At 42.8% G+C, this 20,505-nt stretch overlaps 2 protein-coding genes and 2 pseudogenes across 2 annotated transcripts; all 4 read left to right on the top strand.

Annotated features, from left to right (window-relative positions):
* Positions 1–272: 272 nt before the first annotated feature.
* Positions 273–2,897, top strand: LOC108065261 (nose resistant to fluoxetine protein 6-like; annotated as a pseudogene).
* Positions 2,898–3,062: 165 nt separating this feature from the next.
* LOC108060338 (nose resistant to fluoxetine protein 6-like) lies at positions 3,063–5,731 on the top strand (annotated as a pseudogene).
* A 1,983-nt stretch (positions 5,732–7,714) lies between these two features.
* On the top strand, positions 7,715–10,328 carry LOC108060352 (nose resistant to fluoxetine protein 6). The gene is made up of 9 exons (XM_017146016.3): positions 7,715–7,985; positions 8,048–8,405; positions 8,465–8,538; positions 8,600–8,802; positions 8,862–8,974; positions 9,032–9,242; positions 9,300–9,478; positions 9,534–9,999; positions 10,062–10,328. The coding sequence occupies exons 1-9, from the start codon at positions 7,715–7,717 to the stop codon at positions 10,302–10,304; spliced, it is 2,118 nt and encodes a 705-aa protein (XP_017001505.2). The 3' UTR covers positions 10,305–10,328.
* A 613-nt stretch (positions 10,329–10,941) lies between these two features.
* Positions 10,942–13,574, top strand: LOC108060340 (nose resistant to fluoxetine protein 6). Its single transcript, XM_017146005.2, has 9 exons — positions 10,942–11,225; positions 11,290–11,656; positions 11,709–11,782; positions 11,843–12,045; positions 12,104–12,216; positions 12,272–12,482; positions 12,548–12,729; positions 12,796–13,261; positions 13,319–13,574. The coding sequence occupies exons 1-9, from the start codon at positions 10,946–10,948 to the stop codon at positions 13,529–13,531; spliced, it is 2,109 nt and encodes a 702-aa protein (XP_017001494.2). The 5' UTR covers positions 10,942–10,945; the 3' UTR covers positions 13,532–13,574.
* The last annotated feature ends 6,931 nt before the right edge of the window (positions 13,575–20,505 follow it).

The raw sequence follows: 20,505 nt of genomic DNA, 5'->3' as shown, positions 1-20,505 counted from the left end.
AAGTTCAATATCAGGCGGCCTGATAGTAAATCTACACAGCGATTAGCTCAGCCTGATAATAAATAGCAAAAACATTGCACGGTTAATGATTGCTCACTATCAGGGAAGTCGGCAAGCTTGAAATGGGAATTAACCGTCTAGAGGTCTCCTGCTATTTTTCTAATCGGCTACCGGCTTATCGATTGTAGCCTTATCCCAAAATTTCATCGAAGGCCCCAGCGAAATAAAACCAAAGTCAGGTGGCAAATCCAGTCAATCCAATTGAAACGAGCATGGCCAAAGTTGCTACCATTATTTTGCTCAGCGGACTGGTTCTCATTGGGGCCTCAAAACTAAACGAATCGGATGTTTTAAAGGAGTACCAACGACTTAAGCATCTAAGACCACTAGGAGTAGAGTTCGCAGAACACTTTCAAAATGTTTCTATCAGGAATTTGGAGCTGGAGTTCAGTACAGGATTGGCTAAACAGGATGAACTGTTGTGCCTGGCGGACATGGCCATTCTGATGAAGAGTTTGGCAGATGGAAATTATTGGGCGATCAAAAGTAAGTGAAATCGAAATCGAGGGTCGAGACCTATTAAATATATATATTTTTCAGTGATCGATGCCTGGGGCTCCATTCCCTCGGGTTTGTTGTATGGCAATTTTTACGACCTGGGTAACTATGATGAGTGCCTTAAGATCAGTCAACCGATCACTAGTGATCACAGTGTCCAAGGAAAGTATTGCTTTCTTTCTGCAACTTTTGGCGGTCTTCTCGGCATTCCGGCATTGAAGGCAAAACCAGTCAATATAGCCACATGCTTTCCGGCCTCTTGTTCGGCTGGGCAAATGGAGGGATTTGTGGCAAAACTACTTCAGGAATTAATGGGCTTGAATAGTTCAACAAGCTTAAGTATTAATGAAGCCACTTGCCAGACTTCAGACAGCAAACCATGGGATGGATTGACTATATTCACTGTGTAAGTTAACCTAAGCCTGCAGCATTTCAAAGTACTTATTACTCCACTTTCAGAGTAATTTTAGCTTTGATGTTGTCAGTCGTCACTTTCTTCACGCTATATGACTACTTTCTGTGCAAAGGTGGGTGGGCTAGATCCTTTTGAGCTAAGATTTACTGAGGTTTAACATTCACAGATGAACCCTCTGCCCTGATAAAGGCCTTTTCGGCTAGATCCAACTCCCGTGCTCTCTTTCGCATTGTCGAGAGTAAATCTAATCCAAATGTGATCGACTGCCTTAATGGCATCCGTTGCATGTCCATCATTTGGGTAGTTTATTCCCATGTGAACTTGTATTTCAGCACCATGCCGAATATAAACCTGGTGCATGTAATTCCGGTAAGCCCACCATCTTACTATTTAAAACTCCTTAATAATGTTTAATTTTCTAGTGGGTTGAAAAACCATTCTCCAATATTGTCCTACATGGTGTATTCTCAGTGGACTCTTTTTTCTTTCTGGGTGGTTTATTGGTGGCCATGATAGCTTTGCGCTCAATGGATAAGTAAGTGATTTGAATAGAGATTTTTTTTTATTTTAACTGCTTATTTTGCAGAACCAAGGGCAAACTGAATGTTCCACTAATGTATCTTCATCGCTTGATTCGGATCCTGCCCGTTTTGGCCATGGCCATTCTCATCTACATGAAGCTCATGCCACTAGTTTCTGGTGGTCCCCTATTTTATGGCGGCTACAGTGGAACAAAGACGTGTGAAAAGGGCTGGTTTTGGACCTTGTTGTTTATCCAGAATTATGCCACCAAGGATATTGTAAGTTTTAATCGGAATAATCCTTGAAGTTATCTAACTCTTTTATGATTTTAGTGCCTTAGTCACACTTGGTATTTGGCAGTAGACATGCAACTGTATATCATATCCCCACTTCTACTGATCGCTCTCTACAAATGGGGTAAAAAGGCAGCTGCTGTGATTGTCTTACTTATTATCCTGCTTTCGGGTTGTCTCTTCGCCACCATGATGATCAATCATTTCTCCTTTTTGATTAAGTATGTATCCACGAAATATTCTAAAATCCTTAAATAAAAATGTATTTTTTCAGGAATACGAGTGGCAATGATATGGCCAACCACATGCTATATCAGGCCACCCACAGGCATGCAGGTCCTTGGCTGATTGGATTTCTTTTCGGCTACTTTTTGCATTTGAATCGGGGCAGGAAGTTCCACCTGAACTGGCTGGCGGTGTGGTCTGGATGGGCTATTTGCCTAGCACTGCTGGGAACATCGCTGTTCGCTCTTTATCCGGCATCCAAGTGGAGTGCTCCTGCTCTGTCCACTCTGGAGGAATCACTATACTATACACTCTCCCGATTAGCCTGGCCAATTTCCCTGTGCTGGATAGTCTTTGCCTGCATGCAAGGTTACGGGGGTCTGGCCAACAGTTTCCTCTCATCACCGCTGTGGCAGCCACTTTCAAGACTCTCGTACTCTGTCTATATCTGGCATATGTTCATCGTGGAGGTGAATTGCAAGAATGTTAGAACAAGTACCTATTTCTCGGACTACACAGCGGTATGTGGCTAGGATCCCTCTTTTTACTACTACTAATATCCTTTTCCTTACAGATGCTAAAATTTTGGTCTGATTTTGGCTTTACCGTCATGTTGTCATATGTGTTTTACCTTATCATTGAAGCTCCTTTGGGGGGATTTGATAGTCTTCTGAAACCGAAAAGGAAAACCACTGTACAAAACCACATAGGTCCCTCTAATGTAGAACCCACAGAAACTCAACCAGAAAAAAACCCTGAAAAGATATTGGTAACAATTAGAAAAAATGATTAGTTTTTACTCAACTACAAATAAGTAACTTCCAAGTATTGATAATCCACCTTCAAATCACTCATTTGAATACAATTCTACAGAATTTATAAAGAGGCTATAAATAAAATCCATAGAAACAATGTTAGTCCCCCTTTGTTTACGATTGATAAGGTCTTCAAATTGTCAAGCTGCTTGTCACTTGGACAACTATTATTATCAGAGATTACGTACTATCGGTGGATTTGAACATTGAATGAGTTGACAACGTTTTTTGGTAATGGGTTTATCGCCTTATATTTCGCATATAAAGTCTTATAATTTTATTCCAGAATCAGTCGTTACCATTTTAGTCAGCATGCTGGTGGGATTTATTGCTCTTACTGGAATCGCTCTTATCAGCGCAGCACGGCCTGAGGATAAAAACATCCTGCAAGGATTTCATCATCTAAAGAATCTCAAGCCACTGGGTATTGAGTTCGCTGACTACTTTCAGAATGTAACGCTAAACGATTTAAGCCTTTCCGATCCCCGTGCTCCAACTCAAGAGGATCTTTTGTGCCTCAGTGATATGACCAAGCTTATGTTAGCTCTTCAAACGGGTCAATATTGGGCATTGAAAAGTGAGTGGGCAGTTGAATTAATGAGATACTATAATTATCATTAAAGCTTTATGATCTTTATTTCCACAGTGATTGATGCTTGGGGTTCGATACCTTCTGGTGTTTTAACTGGTAACTCATACGACTTGGGTAACTTCGACGAGTGCATCAATATCATAAAGGAAAACATTCGTGGAAAATACTGTTTCCTAACAGCAGCGCCTAGTCAATTTGAGGGACTCTCCATTACAACTGCAACCTGCTTTCCGGCTTCCTGTTCGGCTGCTCACATGAACAAGTTTTTGAGCCAGATGATGAAGAGAGTTCTAAATGTGGATATTCCTGGCACATTGATGAGCATCAGCGATAGTACTTGCCAGACAAATGAAAGCGAACCCTGGGATGGTCTCACAATTTTTGCAATGTATATTTATCAATATTTCTACAAATAAGTGGATTAATATTTTCGGTTTCAGAGTCATCTTATCACTGATGGGCAGTATTGTAGCTTTCTTCACGGTGTATGACTACTTGATCTGCAAGAATCAAGGTAAGCTGCAAAAATAGTTATTAATCTGATGTAACATTTTTATAATTCCCCATTTTCCAGATCAACTTCCTGTGATAGTGAAGGTGTTTTCAGCTAGGGCCAACTCTCGTACAATTTTTCGCATTGTGGAGTACAAAGCCAGCCCAAATGTAATCGACTGCCTTTCTGGAATTCGTTGCATGTCTCTTTTCTGGTGATTTATAGCCACGAGTATGTACGCAAACTGAATTCACCAAATATTAATTTATGGGAAGCACTGCAGGTAACTTACAAATTTAGATTTTTGCAATATATTAGTAAATAATTAGATTTCCTTAGTGGGTTCAAACGCCATTTTCCAGTTTCATTGTGCATGGCTTTTATTGCGTGGATTCTTTTTTCTTCATCGGCGGTATGTTGGTTTCATTGATTGCGCTGCGAATGATGGACAGGTAAGTTGGGATATTAAGTTTATACAAAACTTTAAGTAATTATTATTATTTTTCTTCTTATTTTAGAACAAAAGGCAAACTCAATGTGCCACTGATGTATCTTCATCGCTTTATCCGCATTGTCCCCATTTTAGCCGTGGCAATATTAGTTTACACAAAACTATTGGGGGTTGTGGCCGGAGGACCTCTTCTAAAGAATGGATTTAGTGGCAAATGGTTTGTCAGACGAGTTGGTATTGGACCCTTCTCTTTGTGGTGAACTACACAAATCAAAGGTAAGAAAACTATCAATAAATATACCTACTCGTCCCTTAAAAGAATTATTAACTAACCTTTAATTTAGTGCCTACATCATACTTGGTATTTGGCCGTGGATATGCAGTTATTCTTAATTTCTCCGATCCTGCTAATCGCTATCTACAAATGGGGAAAAAAGGCTGCTGCTGGAATAATTGTCCTGATAATCTTACTTTCTGGCTGCCTGTTTGCCACGATGATGGTCAACAACTACTCGATGATGAAGCAAGTATCACGTTAATGCTCTATATTTCCAACTATTTAACCTTTTTTCTGTCTTTTAACAGGAATTATACTTATGTTGCGCAGACGAAAATGTACTTTGCCACCCATACACACGCTACTCCATGGCTCATTGGATTTTTGTTCGGTTACTTTCTGCACTTAAATCAGGGAAGAAAATTTAAGTTGAGCTTGGTAGCCGTTTGGTCAGGATGGATCCTCTGCCTGGCCATGATCTTCACTTCGATCTTTGCTTTTTATCCGGCCATTCAATCGGGTGCTCCCCCCTTATCAACCTTGGAGGAATCCTTTTACTATACCCTTACCCGTTTGGGCTGGCCAATGGCCATTGGTTGGGTTGTATTCGCGTGCATGCAAGGATACGGAGGCCTGGCCAACAGTTTTCTGTCCTCTCCTTTATGGCAACCTCTCTCGAGACTCTCGTATTCCATCTACATCTGGCACATCTTTATCCAAGAAATAAACTCTAGGAGTATAAGGACAATCTCGTATTTCTCGGACTACCAAGTTGTAAGTACCTTAACTATCGCACCTAATCTTTTTGGTTCTAATATTAATAATATCTTCACAGATGCTAAGATTCTGGACAACCTTTGGATTTACCGTGCTGCTCGCTTTCTTCATGTATCTCATTGTTGAGGCCCCCATTGGCGGACTGGACCTTTTTATAAGGCCTCAGATAAAGGCATCTGCTAGTAGCAAGTCAAAGGAAAATTCAAACGAAGTGCAGCAGAATCCAGTAGATGATGAAGGACATAGTCATCGAAAAGAATCGGAAGAAAGGGAAACAAGCGCTCAAAACAAAACTGATGAAACAATAAAATGAATTAGTCAACAATTAAATTTTCTCACCAAGTGTATAATAATTGTTCCTCACAAAAAGGGATATTACAACTTTTGTTTCTTGAAGGTGCGATCATAACTGGATCAACGAACGCGTTGAGTTCGTAATAAAATTCTTAAAACCTATTGTACTTAAATTTTTATCTTTGTTGGGTCATATATTTTAACAGAATTACGACGAAAAACGTGACGTCACATGAAAGATCTAAAAAGTTTGTCCCCTTACCATCTAATAACTGAGTGTTCTGCTAAGTCCATTCAAAAAAAATTCACCAGCTGTTGATCTAATCTCTTATTTAAATAAATTTCCGAAGAAATTTTAAAGTGGTTAGCAATTCTCAATAACAATTCTCAATCAATTACACTATGCAGCATCAAAAATGAACCTCGATGAATGCTATATTTTTGGATTCGTTACGAATTCCCAAGTTAAACTGCGTTTTCCTAAAAGTTCCCCGACGCAAGGATTCTTAGCAAAAGGACCTCAAAGTTCGAAAAATGCTGTAATTGACCAACTTTGCGGAGCTCTTAGAGGCAAATGGATGCATGGCTTGGTTCGAAGTTAAAGTTTTTTAAAAGATACACCCTTTATCTTTCAAACCCCATACATAAAATAATTTTAGGATTTTTTTTAAGGCAGAAATAAATTCCAAAAAACATAGTCAAAAAACTGAAAATCATACAGCTGCGGTCAAAACAGTAGCAGTGTTGCCGCCTTGTGTTTTTAAAAGTTTGATGTTGTAATTTTTTCTTATCCAATTAGTCTAATAGTAAAATTATAATCAATACAATATTACCAGGAAAAGATCAATTACAACAACAAACTTTTAAATACACAGGGCGGCAACACTACTACCATTTTGACCGCAGCTGTATACTTTAATGTTTTTTAACTATGTTTTCTAGAATTTGTTTCTGCCTTAAAAAAAATCTTAAAAATTTTTTAAGTATAGGGTTTAAAAGATAAAGGGTGTATCTTTTAAAAAACGTTAACATCGAATCAAACCATGCATCCATTTTCCTCTGAGAGCTCGGCAAAGTTGGCCAATTTCAGCATTTTTCGAACTTTGAGGTCCTTTTGCTAAGAATCCTTGCGTCGGGGAACTTTTTGGAAAACGCAGTTTAACTTGGGAATTCGTAACGAATCCAAAAATATAGCATCCATCGAGGTAAATTTAAAAAGCACTAAAAATGCTGCACAGTGTTATCATTGTTTAAGATAAGGCGGAAAATCACTTACTGATCTTCATTTGAATTGCTACGAATTATACAGAAAACGAAATAACGGCTATAATTACATCTCCATTAAGCTTTTTTAAATAACTGTTAGCGATCGAGTGGTGAAGTGTGGTGAATAATAAAGTGCCATACCTCGTTGAATTATTTTTAGAATATTTCGGCATAAACAATTGTTCTATTCCACTGGAAACGGGTAAAATACCTCTCAAAGTAGTGTTGAAGGAAACGATAGCCATCTGACATCATTAAACGTAATCTTTGTTTGCCGAGTGGTATTCGAATTCTGAATAAATAGGGCTGATTGACTCTTCACAGGAATTAAACCTTTTATTAGACTAGATTAAGTTTCGACTGATCGAATAATATGGTACTTAGTAGTCAAATATATACAGGGTATACTAGCATTTTTAATGTCAGTAACAGCATAGTGCAAATTGGGAAAAATATTTAAATATAATTGAAAATAAGAGGGACTGCATCTTATACATAAAATAAATAATACTACAAATGCAGCACTATGGCTCAATGGATCACAAGCATTCTTAAAGATTTTTGTGAAAAAGTATGTATAACATACATATACTGTACCAGGCCACTGATTACTCGGTACACAATAGTCAAGAGTGGCCTCTAACATTCAACCTTGCTTTCTATCGCATTCGGTGGTTATCGCTAGTATATAAGCTGTGTTGATTTGAACAGAGTGGTCAATTTCCTTTCAGTTAGCATGGTCAAAATATTGAGTTATATTTTACTTAGTGGGCTCGTTCTCATCAGCGCTACGTCCCGTGAGGTCGAAAATGTCCTGCAGGGATTTCATCGACTCAGGGAGCTAAAACCACTGGGTGCTGAGTTTGCCGACTACTTTCAAAATGTAACGCTAAAGGATTTAAGTCTTTCCGGATCCCGATTGACAACCAAGGAGGATCTTCTGTGCCTTAGTGATATGTCCAAGTTCATGTTGGCTCTTCAAAGCGGCCAATATTGGGCATTGAAAAGTGAGTGGGAAGGTTATTCAACGAAATCTAAAGCTAAATTTTTGTGATCTTTGTTTCCACAGTGATTGACGCATGGGGTTCTATTCCATCTGGTCTTTTTACGGGCAATGTGTACGATCTGGGAAACTTTGACGAGTGTATAAATATTCAAAAGGATTCCATTCGAGGAAAATACTGCTTCCTAGAAGTTTCCCCCAGTAAAATGCTGGGCCTTGAGAGCGCTTTAGCCGGAATAGTGAAAATGAAAATAGCCACCTGTTTTCCGGCTTCCTGCTCGGCCACTCACATGAACAAGTTTGTGGATCAGATAATGCAGAGAGTGCTTAACGTGAATATACCCAGCACAGGCATGAGTATCAGCGATAACACTTGTCAGACAAGTGAAAGCGAACCCTGGAATGGCCTCACCATATTTATGATGTATGTTTATCCTTATTTCTAGCAAATTGATATAAAATTTTAACCCTTTCTGCTTACAGAGTTATCTTATCACTGATGGGCTCTGTCGTGGCTTTCTTTACGGTATATGACTACTTTTTCTGCAGGAATCAAGGTGAGCTGGGAAATAAATAAATATTCTGATTAAGAAATTTCACGATCATCTGCATTTTCAGGTCAAATTCCTCCGATTGTGAAGCTCTTTTCGGCCAGGGCCAACTCTCGTTCAATTTTTCGCATTGTGCAGAACAAATCAAACCCGAATGTAATCGAATGCCTCCACGGAATAAGGGGCATGTCTCTTTTCTGGGTGATCTTCCTGCATCAATATGCTAACAAATTTTATTCACCAAATATTAATCGTTTTAGTATTCTTCCTGTAAGTAAATGATTATACATGTGGTATAAATCATGAAGTAACTGACTCACATTTTTTAGTGGCTCCAAATGCCTTTTACAAGTTTCTTTCTGCACGGACAATTTTCAGTCGATTCATTTTTCTTTATCGGCGGTCTGTTGGTGTCCTTGATTTCACTTCGATCAATGGAAAGGTAAGTTGTTGGCTTCCTTTCATGAAAAAATATTATTTTATTTTTATATTCTGGCAGAAACAAAGGCAGACTGAATATTCCTATGATGTACCTTCACCGCTTGATCCGTATTCTCCCTATCTTAGCCATGGCTATTTTAGTCTACACCCAACTTACAGGAGTTTTGGGAGACGGACCTCTTTTTAAGGGCGGCTACAATGGCAAAGAGTCGTGTGAAAAATCCTGGTATATGACCTTGCTCTTTGTAGTTAATTTCGCTGAAGATATGGTGAGTGCTGATTCAATTGAAGGTATTGTTTTGAAAATTAAAACCATTTTATTCTAGTGCCTTGATCACACTTGGTATCTGGCGGTGGACATGCAACTATTCCTCATTTCTCCGATTCTTCTGTTTGCCCTCTACAAATGGGGCAAAAAGGCTGCAGCTGGTATATTTGTACTTATAGTTTTGCTGTCCGGCTGTCTGTTTGCCACCATGATGGTGAATAACTACTCAATAACAAAGTAGGTGTTTTACTTCGCTGATAACTTGAAATGTTGCTAACTTATTATTTCTCAGTCTTGATCTCTCCCTGCAGAAGCAGATGTACTTCTACACCCACACTCACGCTGCTCCTTGGCTCATTGGATTTTTGTTTGGCTACTTTCTGTACTTGAACAAGGGAAAGCAGCTTAAACTGAACTGGGTAGCCGTTTGGTCTGGATGGATCCTCTGCCTGGCCATGCTCTTCACCTCGATCTTCGCTCTCTTTCCGGCAATGGACGATGGTACTCCTTGGTTGGTGACGACCTTGGAGCTGTCATCTTATTATACTCTCACCCGAGTGGGTTGGCCAATGGCTATTGGTTGGGTGGTCTTCGCCTGCATGCAAGGATATGGAGGATTGGCCAACAGTTTCCTTTCCTCTCCGCTGTGGCAACCGCTTTCGAAACTCTCTTACTCCGTCTACATTTGGCACAGTTTCATCCAGGAGATTAACCAACGAATTGTTAGGACAAATACGTACTTCTCAAACTATCAAGTGGTAGGTTTTCTGAACTTAAATATTTCTGTATGTGCCCTTCTGATTTTAATATAATTTTTCAGATGCTTGATTTCTGGTCGACCACGGGATTCACCGTGCTGTTCTCATATTTACTGTATCTGCTTATTGAGGCGCCTATTGGAGGACTTGATCTTCTTTTAAGGTCCCCAAAGAAGGTATCTTCAGAGATAAAACCGATGACCAACTCAGACCAGCAGCAGGAAAGCACTATTGATGATATTGAGCCAAACAAGCAAAAAGAACTGGAAGCACCTGAATCAAATACTGAAACACCAAAAGATTAGATTCCGAAATTTTTTAGATTTTATTAAAGACAGCGCAAAACCAAAATTTTTATGACCATGTTTGGTAATTTATTCCGGGTGCTTAAAAATATTAGATTATTCGTTTACTGCACAGAAACAAATATCGCGTAAATATGATAAAGCTACTTTTGGAGGCCTTGACCTTCTTACAAGGTATCAAATCAATTAAAACCGAATTAGACCGGCAGTTGTAGAGCACTATTGGTGATGTTGACCCAAGCTAGCTAAGAGAACTGGAAGCACTTGACTCATAAGCTCCAGCACTGACTGATTAGATTCCGAAATTTGTTAGAGTCCCAAAAAAGAGAGCAATACAAGAGTATTGATAACCATATTTGGTGATTTATTGCAGGTGCTTCTTCCTAAAAAAACAAATGTCACGTGCATGCGATAAAGCTACTTTAAATAATAGCTAATCCGCAAGTATCTATAAGTCCTATATTTCAAAGTATTGATAAGCAAATCAGTATAAGATTAGCTTATCGGCCATTTTCAATGGAATCGACCATCATATGACTAATGTCACACTTTGCGATCGTAGACGGCGCTTATCTCAGGCTAATTCGCATATAAAAAGGGTTCCGAGTTCGTAAGAAGTCAACATTAAGAGTTGAGCCAGCATGGTCAACATAGTCGGAGTAGTTTTCCTCTGCGGGCTTTCGCTCATCAGTGCTGCACAGTTGAAGGACCCAGAAGGAGATGGAGTCCTGCTGGACTTCCAGAGAGCCAGTCAACTCAGATCCTTGGGACTGGAGATTGCTGGACATTTAAAGGACTTTCCCTTGGATGACTCAAGCGTCGTGGAGTCCCGAGTCCCGACTCCGGATGACCTGCAGTGCCTCAGCGATATGACTGCGCTAATGGCGGCCCTACAAAGTGGTCAATACTGGGCCCTGAAAAGTAAGTGAACTTTGGACCACAGCCGAGTACGTTTTTTATGGCCATGTTATCTTAATTACAACAGTGTTCGATGCCTGGGGCTCCATACCCTCGGGCCTGCTTGCCGGCAACATGTACGACCTTGGAAACTTTGACGAGTGTCTGGGCATCAGCAAGGAGATCATTCCAGGCAGAACCATCCAGGGGAAGTACTGTTTTCTCTCAGTGTCCCTGGGCCAAGTGCTGGGCGTGAACAGTGCCTTCTTGGGAACCTTCAAGACGGCCACCTGCTTCCCGGCCTCCTGCTCGGCCACCCACATGAACACGTTTGTGGGTCAAATGCTGAAACAGCTACTCAACATCAGCATTCCCAGCACCGCCCTGAGTATCAGCGATAGCAGCTGCCAGACCAGTGAAAGTGAACCCTGGGATGGACTCACCATTTTCATGATGTAAGCACGCAGACTTTTTAATCAGCTTCTGGCTAAACGCTTCTGATTACAGAGTGATCTTATCGACTATGGGCACTTTGGTGGCTTTGTTTACCTTGTGGGACTACTGTCTGGTTAAGAATCAGGGTGAGTAAACATAAACTTATCGTTGCGACGGAAATTTCACAATGATTTTTAAACTTTCAGATCAGCTTCCCGCGATCGTGAAGATTTTTTCGGCCAGGGTTAATTCGCGTGCTCTCTTCCGCGTCGTTCAGGCCAATTCGAATCCGAATGTAATCGACTGCCTGCATGGCATTCGGTGCCTTTCCCTCGTTTGGGTGGTGTTTTGCCATCAATATGTAATGTCTTTGCTTTCTGCAAATATCAACATTTTCCATGCTGTTGCGGTAAGTGAATTACTTAGGTTTTTGAGGATTAAATCCTTATAAATTGGTTATTTTTTAGTGGGAGGAGACGCCCTATGCCAGTTTTATTCTGCATGGCTTCTTCTCAGTGGATTCGTTCTTCGTGCTGGGTGGTCTCTTGGTGGCTCTGATTGCCTTGCGTTTAATGGACAGGTAAGACAGTGATTTTTTAATATTTTCCAAATTGTTATGTTAATTTCCTCTACAGAACTAAGGGCAAACTGAATGTACCTCTGATGTATCTACATCGCCTAATCCGCATTGTTCCCCTTCTGGCGATGGCCATTGTGGTCAGTTTGAAACTCATGCCCCTCATAACAAGCGGTCCTCTTTTCGCCAGTGGATACACACAGAAGGCGATGTGCGAGAGGAGTTGGTATTGGACCTTGCTCTTCGTGAATAACTACACAAACGATAAGGTAGGTCCGCGTCACTTTCCCGATGTTAATCGAAATGATGATATGGTGGTTTTTTTGGACTTTAGTGCCTCGGTCATTCCTGGTATCTGGCGGTGGACATGCAGATGTTCCTCATTTCGCCGCTCCTGCTGATCGCCCTCTACAAATGGGGCAAGAAGGCGGCTGCTGGTATATTCGTGCTCATTGTGTTGCTGTCTGGCTGTCTTTTCGCCACCATGATGGTGAACAAGTACTCAATGGTGTTTAAGTGAGTTGAACTTGTAGTATTGCTTAATATTGTTTAATATTTATTATTTACTTTTATTTTATGCAGGCAATTCTCCCTAAATGCCCAGAGGGATGTGTACTATCCCACCCACACACATGCTATGCCCTGGCTGATTGGTTTTCTCTTCGGCTACTTCCTGCACTTGAACAGGGGAAGGAAGTTCAAGCTGCACTGGGCAGCCGTTGGCTTGGGATGGATTCTTTGCCTGGCCATGATCTTCACCTCGATCTTCGCCCTCTACCCGGCGGCCCAGTGGAGTGGTCCTGCTTTGTCCACTTTGGCGGAGGCCTTCTACTACACCCTCACCCGAGTGGGTTGGTCCATGGCCCTTTGCTGGGTGATCTTTGCCTGCATGCAGGGCTACGGAGGACTGGCCAACAGCTTCCTCTCCTCTCCGCTGTGGCAGCCCCTCTCTAGGCTCTCCTATTCCGTCTACATGTGGCACATGTTCTTCCAGGAAGTGAATGGCCGCAGCATGAGGACGAATTCCTATTTCTCGGACTACAGAACTGTGGGTTTCTCATATTATTTGATTTATATCCTAAATTCTAAACTAATATCTCTGCAGATGCTCAATTTCTGGTCTACCTTCGGAATCACCTTGTGTTTTGCCTTTGCAATGCACCTACTCATTGAGGCGCCTTTCGGTGGACTCGATCATTTCCTGGGACCAAAACGGAAGAGTCCTCCTGTCGTTAAACCGAAGTCACAGATCGATGACAATGGGCCTGTTAACCTGGAAGAGCCTAAAGTGGCGGCGCCTGCACCTGCTGTGTACTAGCTATCTGCAATCCTATTAGTTGTAGTAACTTATATTTTGAATTTAAGTACCTAAATAAATGTATATAAGCCTGTAAAATAAGTGATTGGGACTCTCGTTTTTATGGCCAGCTCCTGGCTGAGTAAGACATTTATCTACGACTCCTCCGCTTCCGACTGACGGTGCACCTCCCCCGCGTCACTTTCTGGTTGCATGTCCCGTGTAAATTTAAGCCTGGAAACAAATGGAGAACTTCTTGACTCGCGTCGACTTCGCTTAGCCCGATGCCATAAACTACGTGCAACTGCCGCTGCCACTGCAACTCCGGCTGCAACTGCACTGAGTGTCTGCCTGGGCCGACAAAGCGATCTGGATCCGGATCCGAATTCGAATTCCCACTGCGCATATTTTATGGCAGTTACGCGGCTGGCGGGCAACTTAATTAGTGCCTGCTGGTGCGCTTCGACTCCCGGTTCGACTTCCATTTCCATTTGCCCAGGCATAGCCATAGCCATAGCCAGAGCCACTTCCATTTCCACTTCGATTGCGGCAGGGACAGCTGCATTGCACCTGACATTTAACATTATTACGCGGCGCCTCCGCCGAATGCCAAATGAGAATGAGAACTGAGAAGGGGAACGAGCTGGCGGCCATTACAGGCAGCGCCTTAAAGTGGCGTTTCGGTGCAATTCGCGCTCAAGCGGTGTTAAGCTTAATGTGCACCACATTGACACCGCCAGGAACATGGAACTCCGAGTCCGGCATTTCGACGGCAGTGATGGCAATGGCAGATCCCAAAGAGAAGAAATATACCTACCTGATATAATAAATAATATTCTGAATAATTTATTTTAAATGGAAAATAATAAATCCTCATAAATAAAGCATCATCATTATAGGAAACTTTTAATAATGATATATTAAATACTTAGTACTGTCTGATAAAAATAATTTCTTAAAATACTATAACAACCCTCGTTTTTAAAGAGAACAACAAAGTTGGCAACCCTGTTCGCGAAGGCGGCTCAGTTGCATTAACGTTTTGTGACTGCGCCAAGGGTTGCGTGTTCGATTGCAGTTGCTTGCATTTAATGGGTTAAGGCACACTTCTGTGGGAGGACCGGGCCACTTACGATTCATTGAATTGCCCCCCACTCCAGGGGGCCGCAATTGAAAATCGATCCGGCTTCGTGTGCGCCTGCTGTTTTCAGTGTTTTCGGGGCATCCCTCAATGGGCAGCCAATGGACTCTATTGACCCTCTTATTTTTGGGCTCGCCTTAAGCTGTAGTAATATGCTCGGCCAAGGACTCTCCCCGGAGAGGCGCCTTTTGACAGGACTTCCAATTAGCAGGAGTCAACTGCTCATGTAAACATTTCCCGATTTAACTTTCGGCATTCTGCCGCTTCGCCAGAGCAAAGAACAAAGTACAAAGAACTTTTGTGCACATTTGTGTTTATTATTGTATAAATCAAAAGATAAAGTTGCACACAAAGTTCCTGTTCTCGGTTCTCGTTCCCTTTCCCTCGGTAAGTCCGGGATTCGGTTGGTTAGGTTCTGGTGTCCTACGGGTGCTCCATGTCCTGTTTGCATGCGGAGGCGCAGTACGTAAACTAAACGGAGTGCACACACACACCGAAGAGTAGACTCGAGTCGAGTCGAAGTCGTGCATGTTTGTGGCATTATAAAATATATCTGGGCAACAACAATGCCAGTTCGTCCTTTTCCTAGCCCTCCTTCTGCCCAATTTCAAAGTTGGTAATGGCAAAATGGCGATCTGGCTACCTCTGCTGCTGCTGCTGGCCGCCCCGTTGTTGTTGCCACATTTAAATGCCAAACTTCACCGGACATGCTTCATAGCTCTAATTATACATGCGCCTTCCTCGGAACGCCTTCCGTTATTCGGGCAAAGGAAAAAATACAATACAGCCAACAGCCAGGGAAGTACAACAATGGAGCCCAAAGAGCAATGGCTCTCGTTATTGTTATTGTTATTGTTGTCGCTGTTGTTGCTGCAGCGAATGCATTGTTGCTGCTCGTTCTGTTGGCCCTCTGCCAAAAGGCAACGCGTCGTATGCGCAACGTGGCCTGCTATTTTTCTAACCACATCTAAACACAAACAGCTGGGTTCAGAATAATAGTATTGTGACTTTTGGAAAGGAAAATATATTTTTCTTTTAGAAGGTACGTTTTTATATGTATTAAAATTTAACTTTTAAAATATATCGTTAAGAAAGATTATAAAATGTTTAGTATAGGTATTAACACTATTATTTTGATTACATTTGCACATGAATGATTGCCAACCGAATTGAGGTATGTGTGTGCTGGTGTGCCTTGAGTCGAAACCTCCAGAGAAGTTTGCATGTCTGTTTGGTAATTCATAGAAAAAAGGAGAAGGCAGGGAGGCCCGTCACTCTTTTGATTTGATTAGTACCCACATAAACACACACAAATACAATAAATTTATGTAAATTCTGGCAGCATAAAATATGGCATTAAAATTTAATGTGCAACTCCGGGCACGCAAAACCAAATCGTTGAAAAAATGAAGACATTATGCTGTGGCCAAGATTATAGGCTGGCTAATAAGCCGCTGACCCTCGCTGACCACGGGAATACAATTGGAGGGCCCAAGAACTTTCATTAACAGAGACGCATTAGCATATTTGCTCTGCGCCTCTTTTATAAATCACTTCATTGACATTTTTTACGAGGCGTCAAATCGGCGGTCGGGGAGTTTGGCTGGCCAAACTTTCCGAGAACAATACATGTCCAAAGTCTGAGAAAATGTCTGAGCCTGCGGGGGTGGCGTGGGCGGAATGGGCAGGGCCCCAGTCCCATAGCCCTTGGCCAAGATTGACGCGCCGCTTACGTGCCACGGAACCATTTGTCTTAGGGCCGCACTTTGCGTGTCTTAATTAGCGCCCCACCACCTCCCATCGGAGGTCTCATCCCCATCTACCTCGCCATCCTGCCAAAGAAACTTTGCCGACGCCAAGTCGAGGCTGGAATTTATGTATCCCAGATAAGAGTCCACTGATAAGACCACGGATCCCGGGGCCTTGGCCTGTCTTTGCCCTGAGTTATTATTGAAGACGCGACATGCTAATGAACTCGGCCCAGGAATAGGAATCGGCTCCAAGTGGGACACAAAAGAAACTTTCGTTTTGGGCCAAGAAAAACTTAATTAATCGGGGTTTTCACTTTCTAACGTACATATATTTGGCCAAATTAAGGTTGCAGAAAATCTAGATTTATTTACCTTAGTTATATAGGTTAAGGAAATTAGGTATTTTCAATTTCAGTTGCTAGAAAACTTTGTAAAATTCAAACTAGTTGCCCTTTATATTATTCTAAAAATATTCAAAATTAAACTTAAATAGAATACATTTTTTTAATTTTTTCCCTTAGGTTTGCCTGAACCAATCCTATAATAAGTTGCCTAAATTTTCCCCTTATCGTTTGCTGAAAAATACGTTCTAGCTTTAGTGCACCGAAACAATCGGCCTTTGTGTTGCTAATGAAACTTTAAGCCTTCAGCTGACCCACCCGTGCTTCTGGCCATTGTCCCGGCCTTCATTGGATATTCGCGGGGTCAGGTGGACAGCTGCTGGCTGAAAGAGATAAAGCCGCGCCGTTGCTAATTAAAGCCTCGCACTCCGCCCGAATGTTCCGCCTCTGGCTGAGCGTATGCAAATCGTGTAAATCAGAGAGTTTAGTGCCACTGGTAACTCGCAACTGCTAGCTGGCCACTGGCCGTGTCCCGCCATAAGCTGCCATATTTAGTTAAGTAATCAGGATTTTTGTGGGAGTCGGTAGGGGTGAGAAAGGAGGGGTTCAAATTGTTGACTGGGACAACAAAAGAGTTTTCTGCCCGGGTTGAACCAGCTCACCCTTGTATTTTGTCGATGACATTGTCCCATGTCCTCTGCCCCATCCACCTACACCATGTTGGTGTCGCTAGGGTGTGCTAGTTGTAGTTGTGTGTATATTATTATGTCGACAGGACTCCCCCAGTGTCTGAGTGTCTGAGGACACTGCCGCCTTGTCCTGGGCCGTGTCCTGCCATTGTGGCTGGCATGTGGTGCTCGTTAAATGCTAATTGCCGCATACTTGTAACCACTTTATGTGGATGCCTTTGTGCAGGGAAAAGTGTCAGGGAGCCTGGCTAATTGAAACTGTGCACAGTAACCCCGATCCCCCATCCAACCCCTGCTTTTCAAGCGAAGCTGTCCGAAAACTATTACCACATTTCGCGGCCATCAATCAAAGGCTTAATATCCGCGAGCCACGGTCTCTCCTCGGCCTTTTCCCTTGTCAGCCCAATGAGCATGTCAGAGGCAGAGCCAGAGAGACGGCACAAAGTGCATCATTCGACCGCTAATTTGGGCCGTAAATAGGAGGCCCACTGCAGTTTCCGGCTGACCTCCTGACGGGTCGCGTAACGCCAGCCTTTCGAAACTCTGGTATTCATAACGTAACGAGCCAGTTTCGCATGCAAATGTCATGGGTGGGTGAATGGGTTGGTGGTGCAAGATCATCGCATGGCATATGTGACCCATGTGAAGACGAGCCCATGCTATTCCGGTTTTCGGCATTTCCAGAGCTAAACCTCATTAGGAGCGAGGAGGCTCCCCTGGCAGATGCAGCTCTCTCGTTTTAGCATTTATCGTTCCGTTTTTCAATGACCTGGCCATCAGAGCAGCAGGCCAACTGGCTCTCTTAATTACCGAACATCGGCCAAATGCGTTTTTCTATTGGAAGCCGTTCGAGGCGGCAGTTCATCAGCCTGCGTCTCCATTTGCATAATTTCCAGGCAGGCAGCTCAAGTGCGGCTCTGATTGTGGTGGCTCATGACTTTCATATGCTCAGTTCGGTTCAATTCGGTGTAGTTCAGGGGGCATCGGCATCCATTTACCCAATTTGTGGGCCAGAATTTATTTGTATAGTCCATGTCAAGGATGCTGATGTGATTCCCTGGCTCGTGGGTGGGCATGAAACACTCGAAATGACATTACGGCCCGTGTTCGGCTGTTCGACTGGCTTCGAGGCCGGCAAATGGAATCAATATTATGCAAATAGCCAAAGTGGTCAGCCCACCCACTCGACCATCGCCCAATGTCGTTCCAGCCATTTCATTTCTGCATTTCAATCGACGAGAAAATGATGGCGATGGCATATTATTTTGCTGCATTCCATTTCATTCGTTGTGCAATAAAGTGCATTTTGATTTGCCTTTAACAGGCATCGGGAGTGGCGTAATAAATTATGCATGGCAATGCATGCAGAGTGTTTTAACCTTTTTTTATTTTGTGTTGTATGCGAAGCTGAGAACCAAGTTGATTTCACAAATCAATGCAGAAAAGTTTCAGGGAAAATATTTGTTTAAAATTTCAGCGCTGGTCAGTGGTCATAAATTGCCATCTGCCAAGTGCCCACTGATCACCATCTTTCAGCTTTCGCTGCCCTATTTTGATTAAGTGTCTGCGGCACCTTTCTACCTTTCTAGCGGGAGGTGCCACGCCCACTTCCTGGGCGGCCACTTGGGGCTGTCAGAAAGTTCGCTGCACTCATTAATCAGGCGCCGTGTGGAAACTAATTTAATGCAACTTAAATCAAAAGCAATTGTTGTTTTAGCCCGCTGCAATTTAGTCAGCCACTTCCGCACGCACCTCTCGGCCCGGGGTGGCTGAACTGGGTGGTTGGGTGGTTCAGTGGCTCAGGGATTGGGTGGTCCTTTTTGCCCCCGCCAATTGACGCGTCATAATTTCCAACACCATCGCTGTGAGGCTATGACCGCGCCCAGTTGAGTGCAAACTAAATTTATCAGCTATGCAATCGCTGGCAATAAATTTTTCACCCCTGCCCCTCTGCCGCTGCACCGCCCTAAACCAACTGGCCACGCCCACCTTCCTGACAAGCCCGAACATATGATGGCTGACTTGTTGTATTTGGTTGTACAGAGAATTCCGGCTAAACTTCTTTAAAATTGGCTAAAATTTCGAAATTGGTTATACCCCTTAAAACTAAATTGTAAGCCCATAAAATATTATATATTTGGAATATCGAACCTAGACTTAGTCAAAATAAATTTTAAATTAAAAAGCCTTTATTTTATCCAATCTTTATTTTACGACGCCCCCTTATTCTCTCGGTGTAGCCAGTTAAAGCCAGACATTTAAATGGCGCCGCTTATGCAATGCAAGGCACACATAAATCTTGACCAAACTGGCCAAGTGCAGAAGCAGATTAGATTGACCCCCGTGGGTGGTGACTAGGCAACCAGGCGAAGGCGACCCGGCGACCAGGTGGTCTTGGGTTTGTGTTGGTTCAGAGGAGGCTTACCCAAGGTAAACAGATCGCGCTTGAATTGCCGCGGGCCACGCATGAATACCATTCTGACCCGGACCATTTGCGTGTGACCGCCCTTCAGGTTGCCAACCCACCCAGAACCCGCAAGCCCACAAAAAAGAAAGCACCCATTCTCCATTTCTCCGCTGTTTTTATTTCGGTTCTAGCTTTGTGAAAGTTTTTTGCGTGCATTTCTATTTATGTGCCGCGCATAAAGTTTAGTGCGCCATCAAAATGTTGGCCGGGAAGAACAAGAGCGGCGGCAGAAGCCGGCTACAATGGCATATAAAAGCGGACCGAACGCGAGTTGTGTTAGCCGGCAGCGCCTAAAAGGCTGCACGCAATTTTTTCATTCGCCGCCATTCCGTGCGTGCCTCTGTGTGTGTGAGAGTACGTGTATGGGTGGCTGTGCTCGTGTGTGCGTTGCGGTTTGTTTGCATACAAAATTTGTACGTGTTATTTTAACTTTGCCGCTTTTATGTTCTATATATATAATTTTTTGTATCTTCTTTGTTGGCGCTGCAGAGACAACCACGATTTTAACACCTCTGCAAAAAGGGGGGCTGAAAGGGGGGCAGCAGCAACTTTGGTCCTTCAGGTGTTAATGTCTGCTGTACGGCCCGTGTGCGTGTAGCAGATAAC

Source organism: Drosophila takahashii, chromosome 3R (genome assembly GCF_030179915.1).
Source record: "Drosophila takahashii strain IR98-3 E-12201 chromosome 3R, DtakHiC1v2, whole genome shotgun sequence".
Taxonomy (NCBI): Eukaryota; Metazoa; Arthropoda; class Insecta; order Diptera; family Drosophilidae; genus Drosophila; species Drosophila takahashii.
This window is presented reverse-complemented; position numbering and strand designations above follow the sequence as displayed.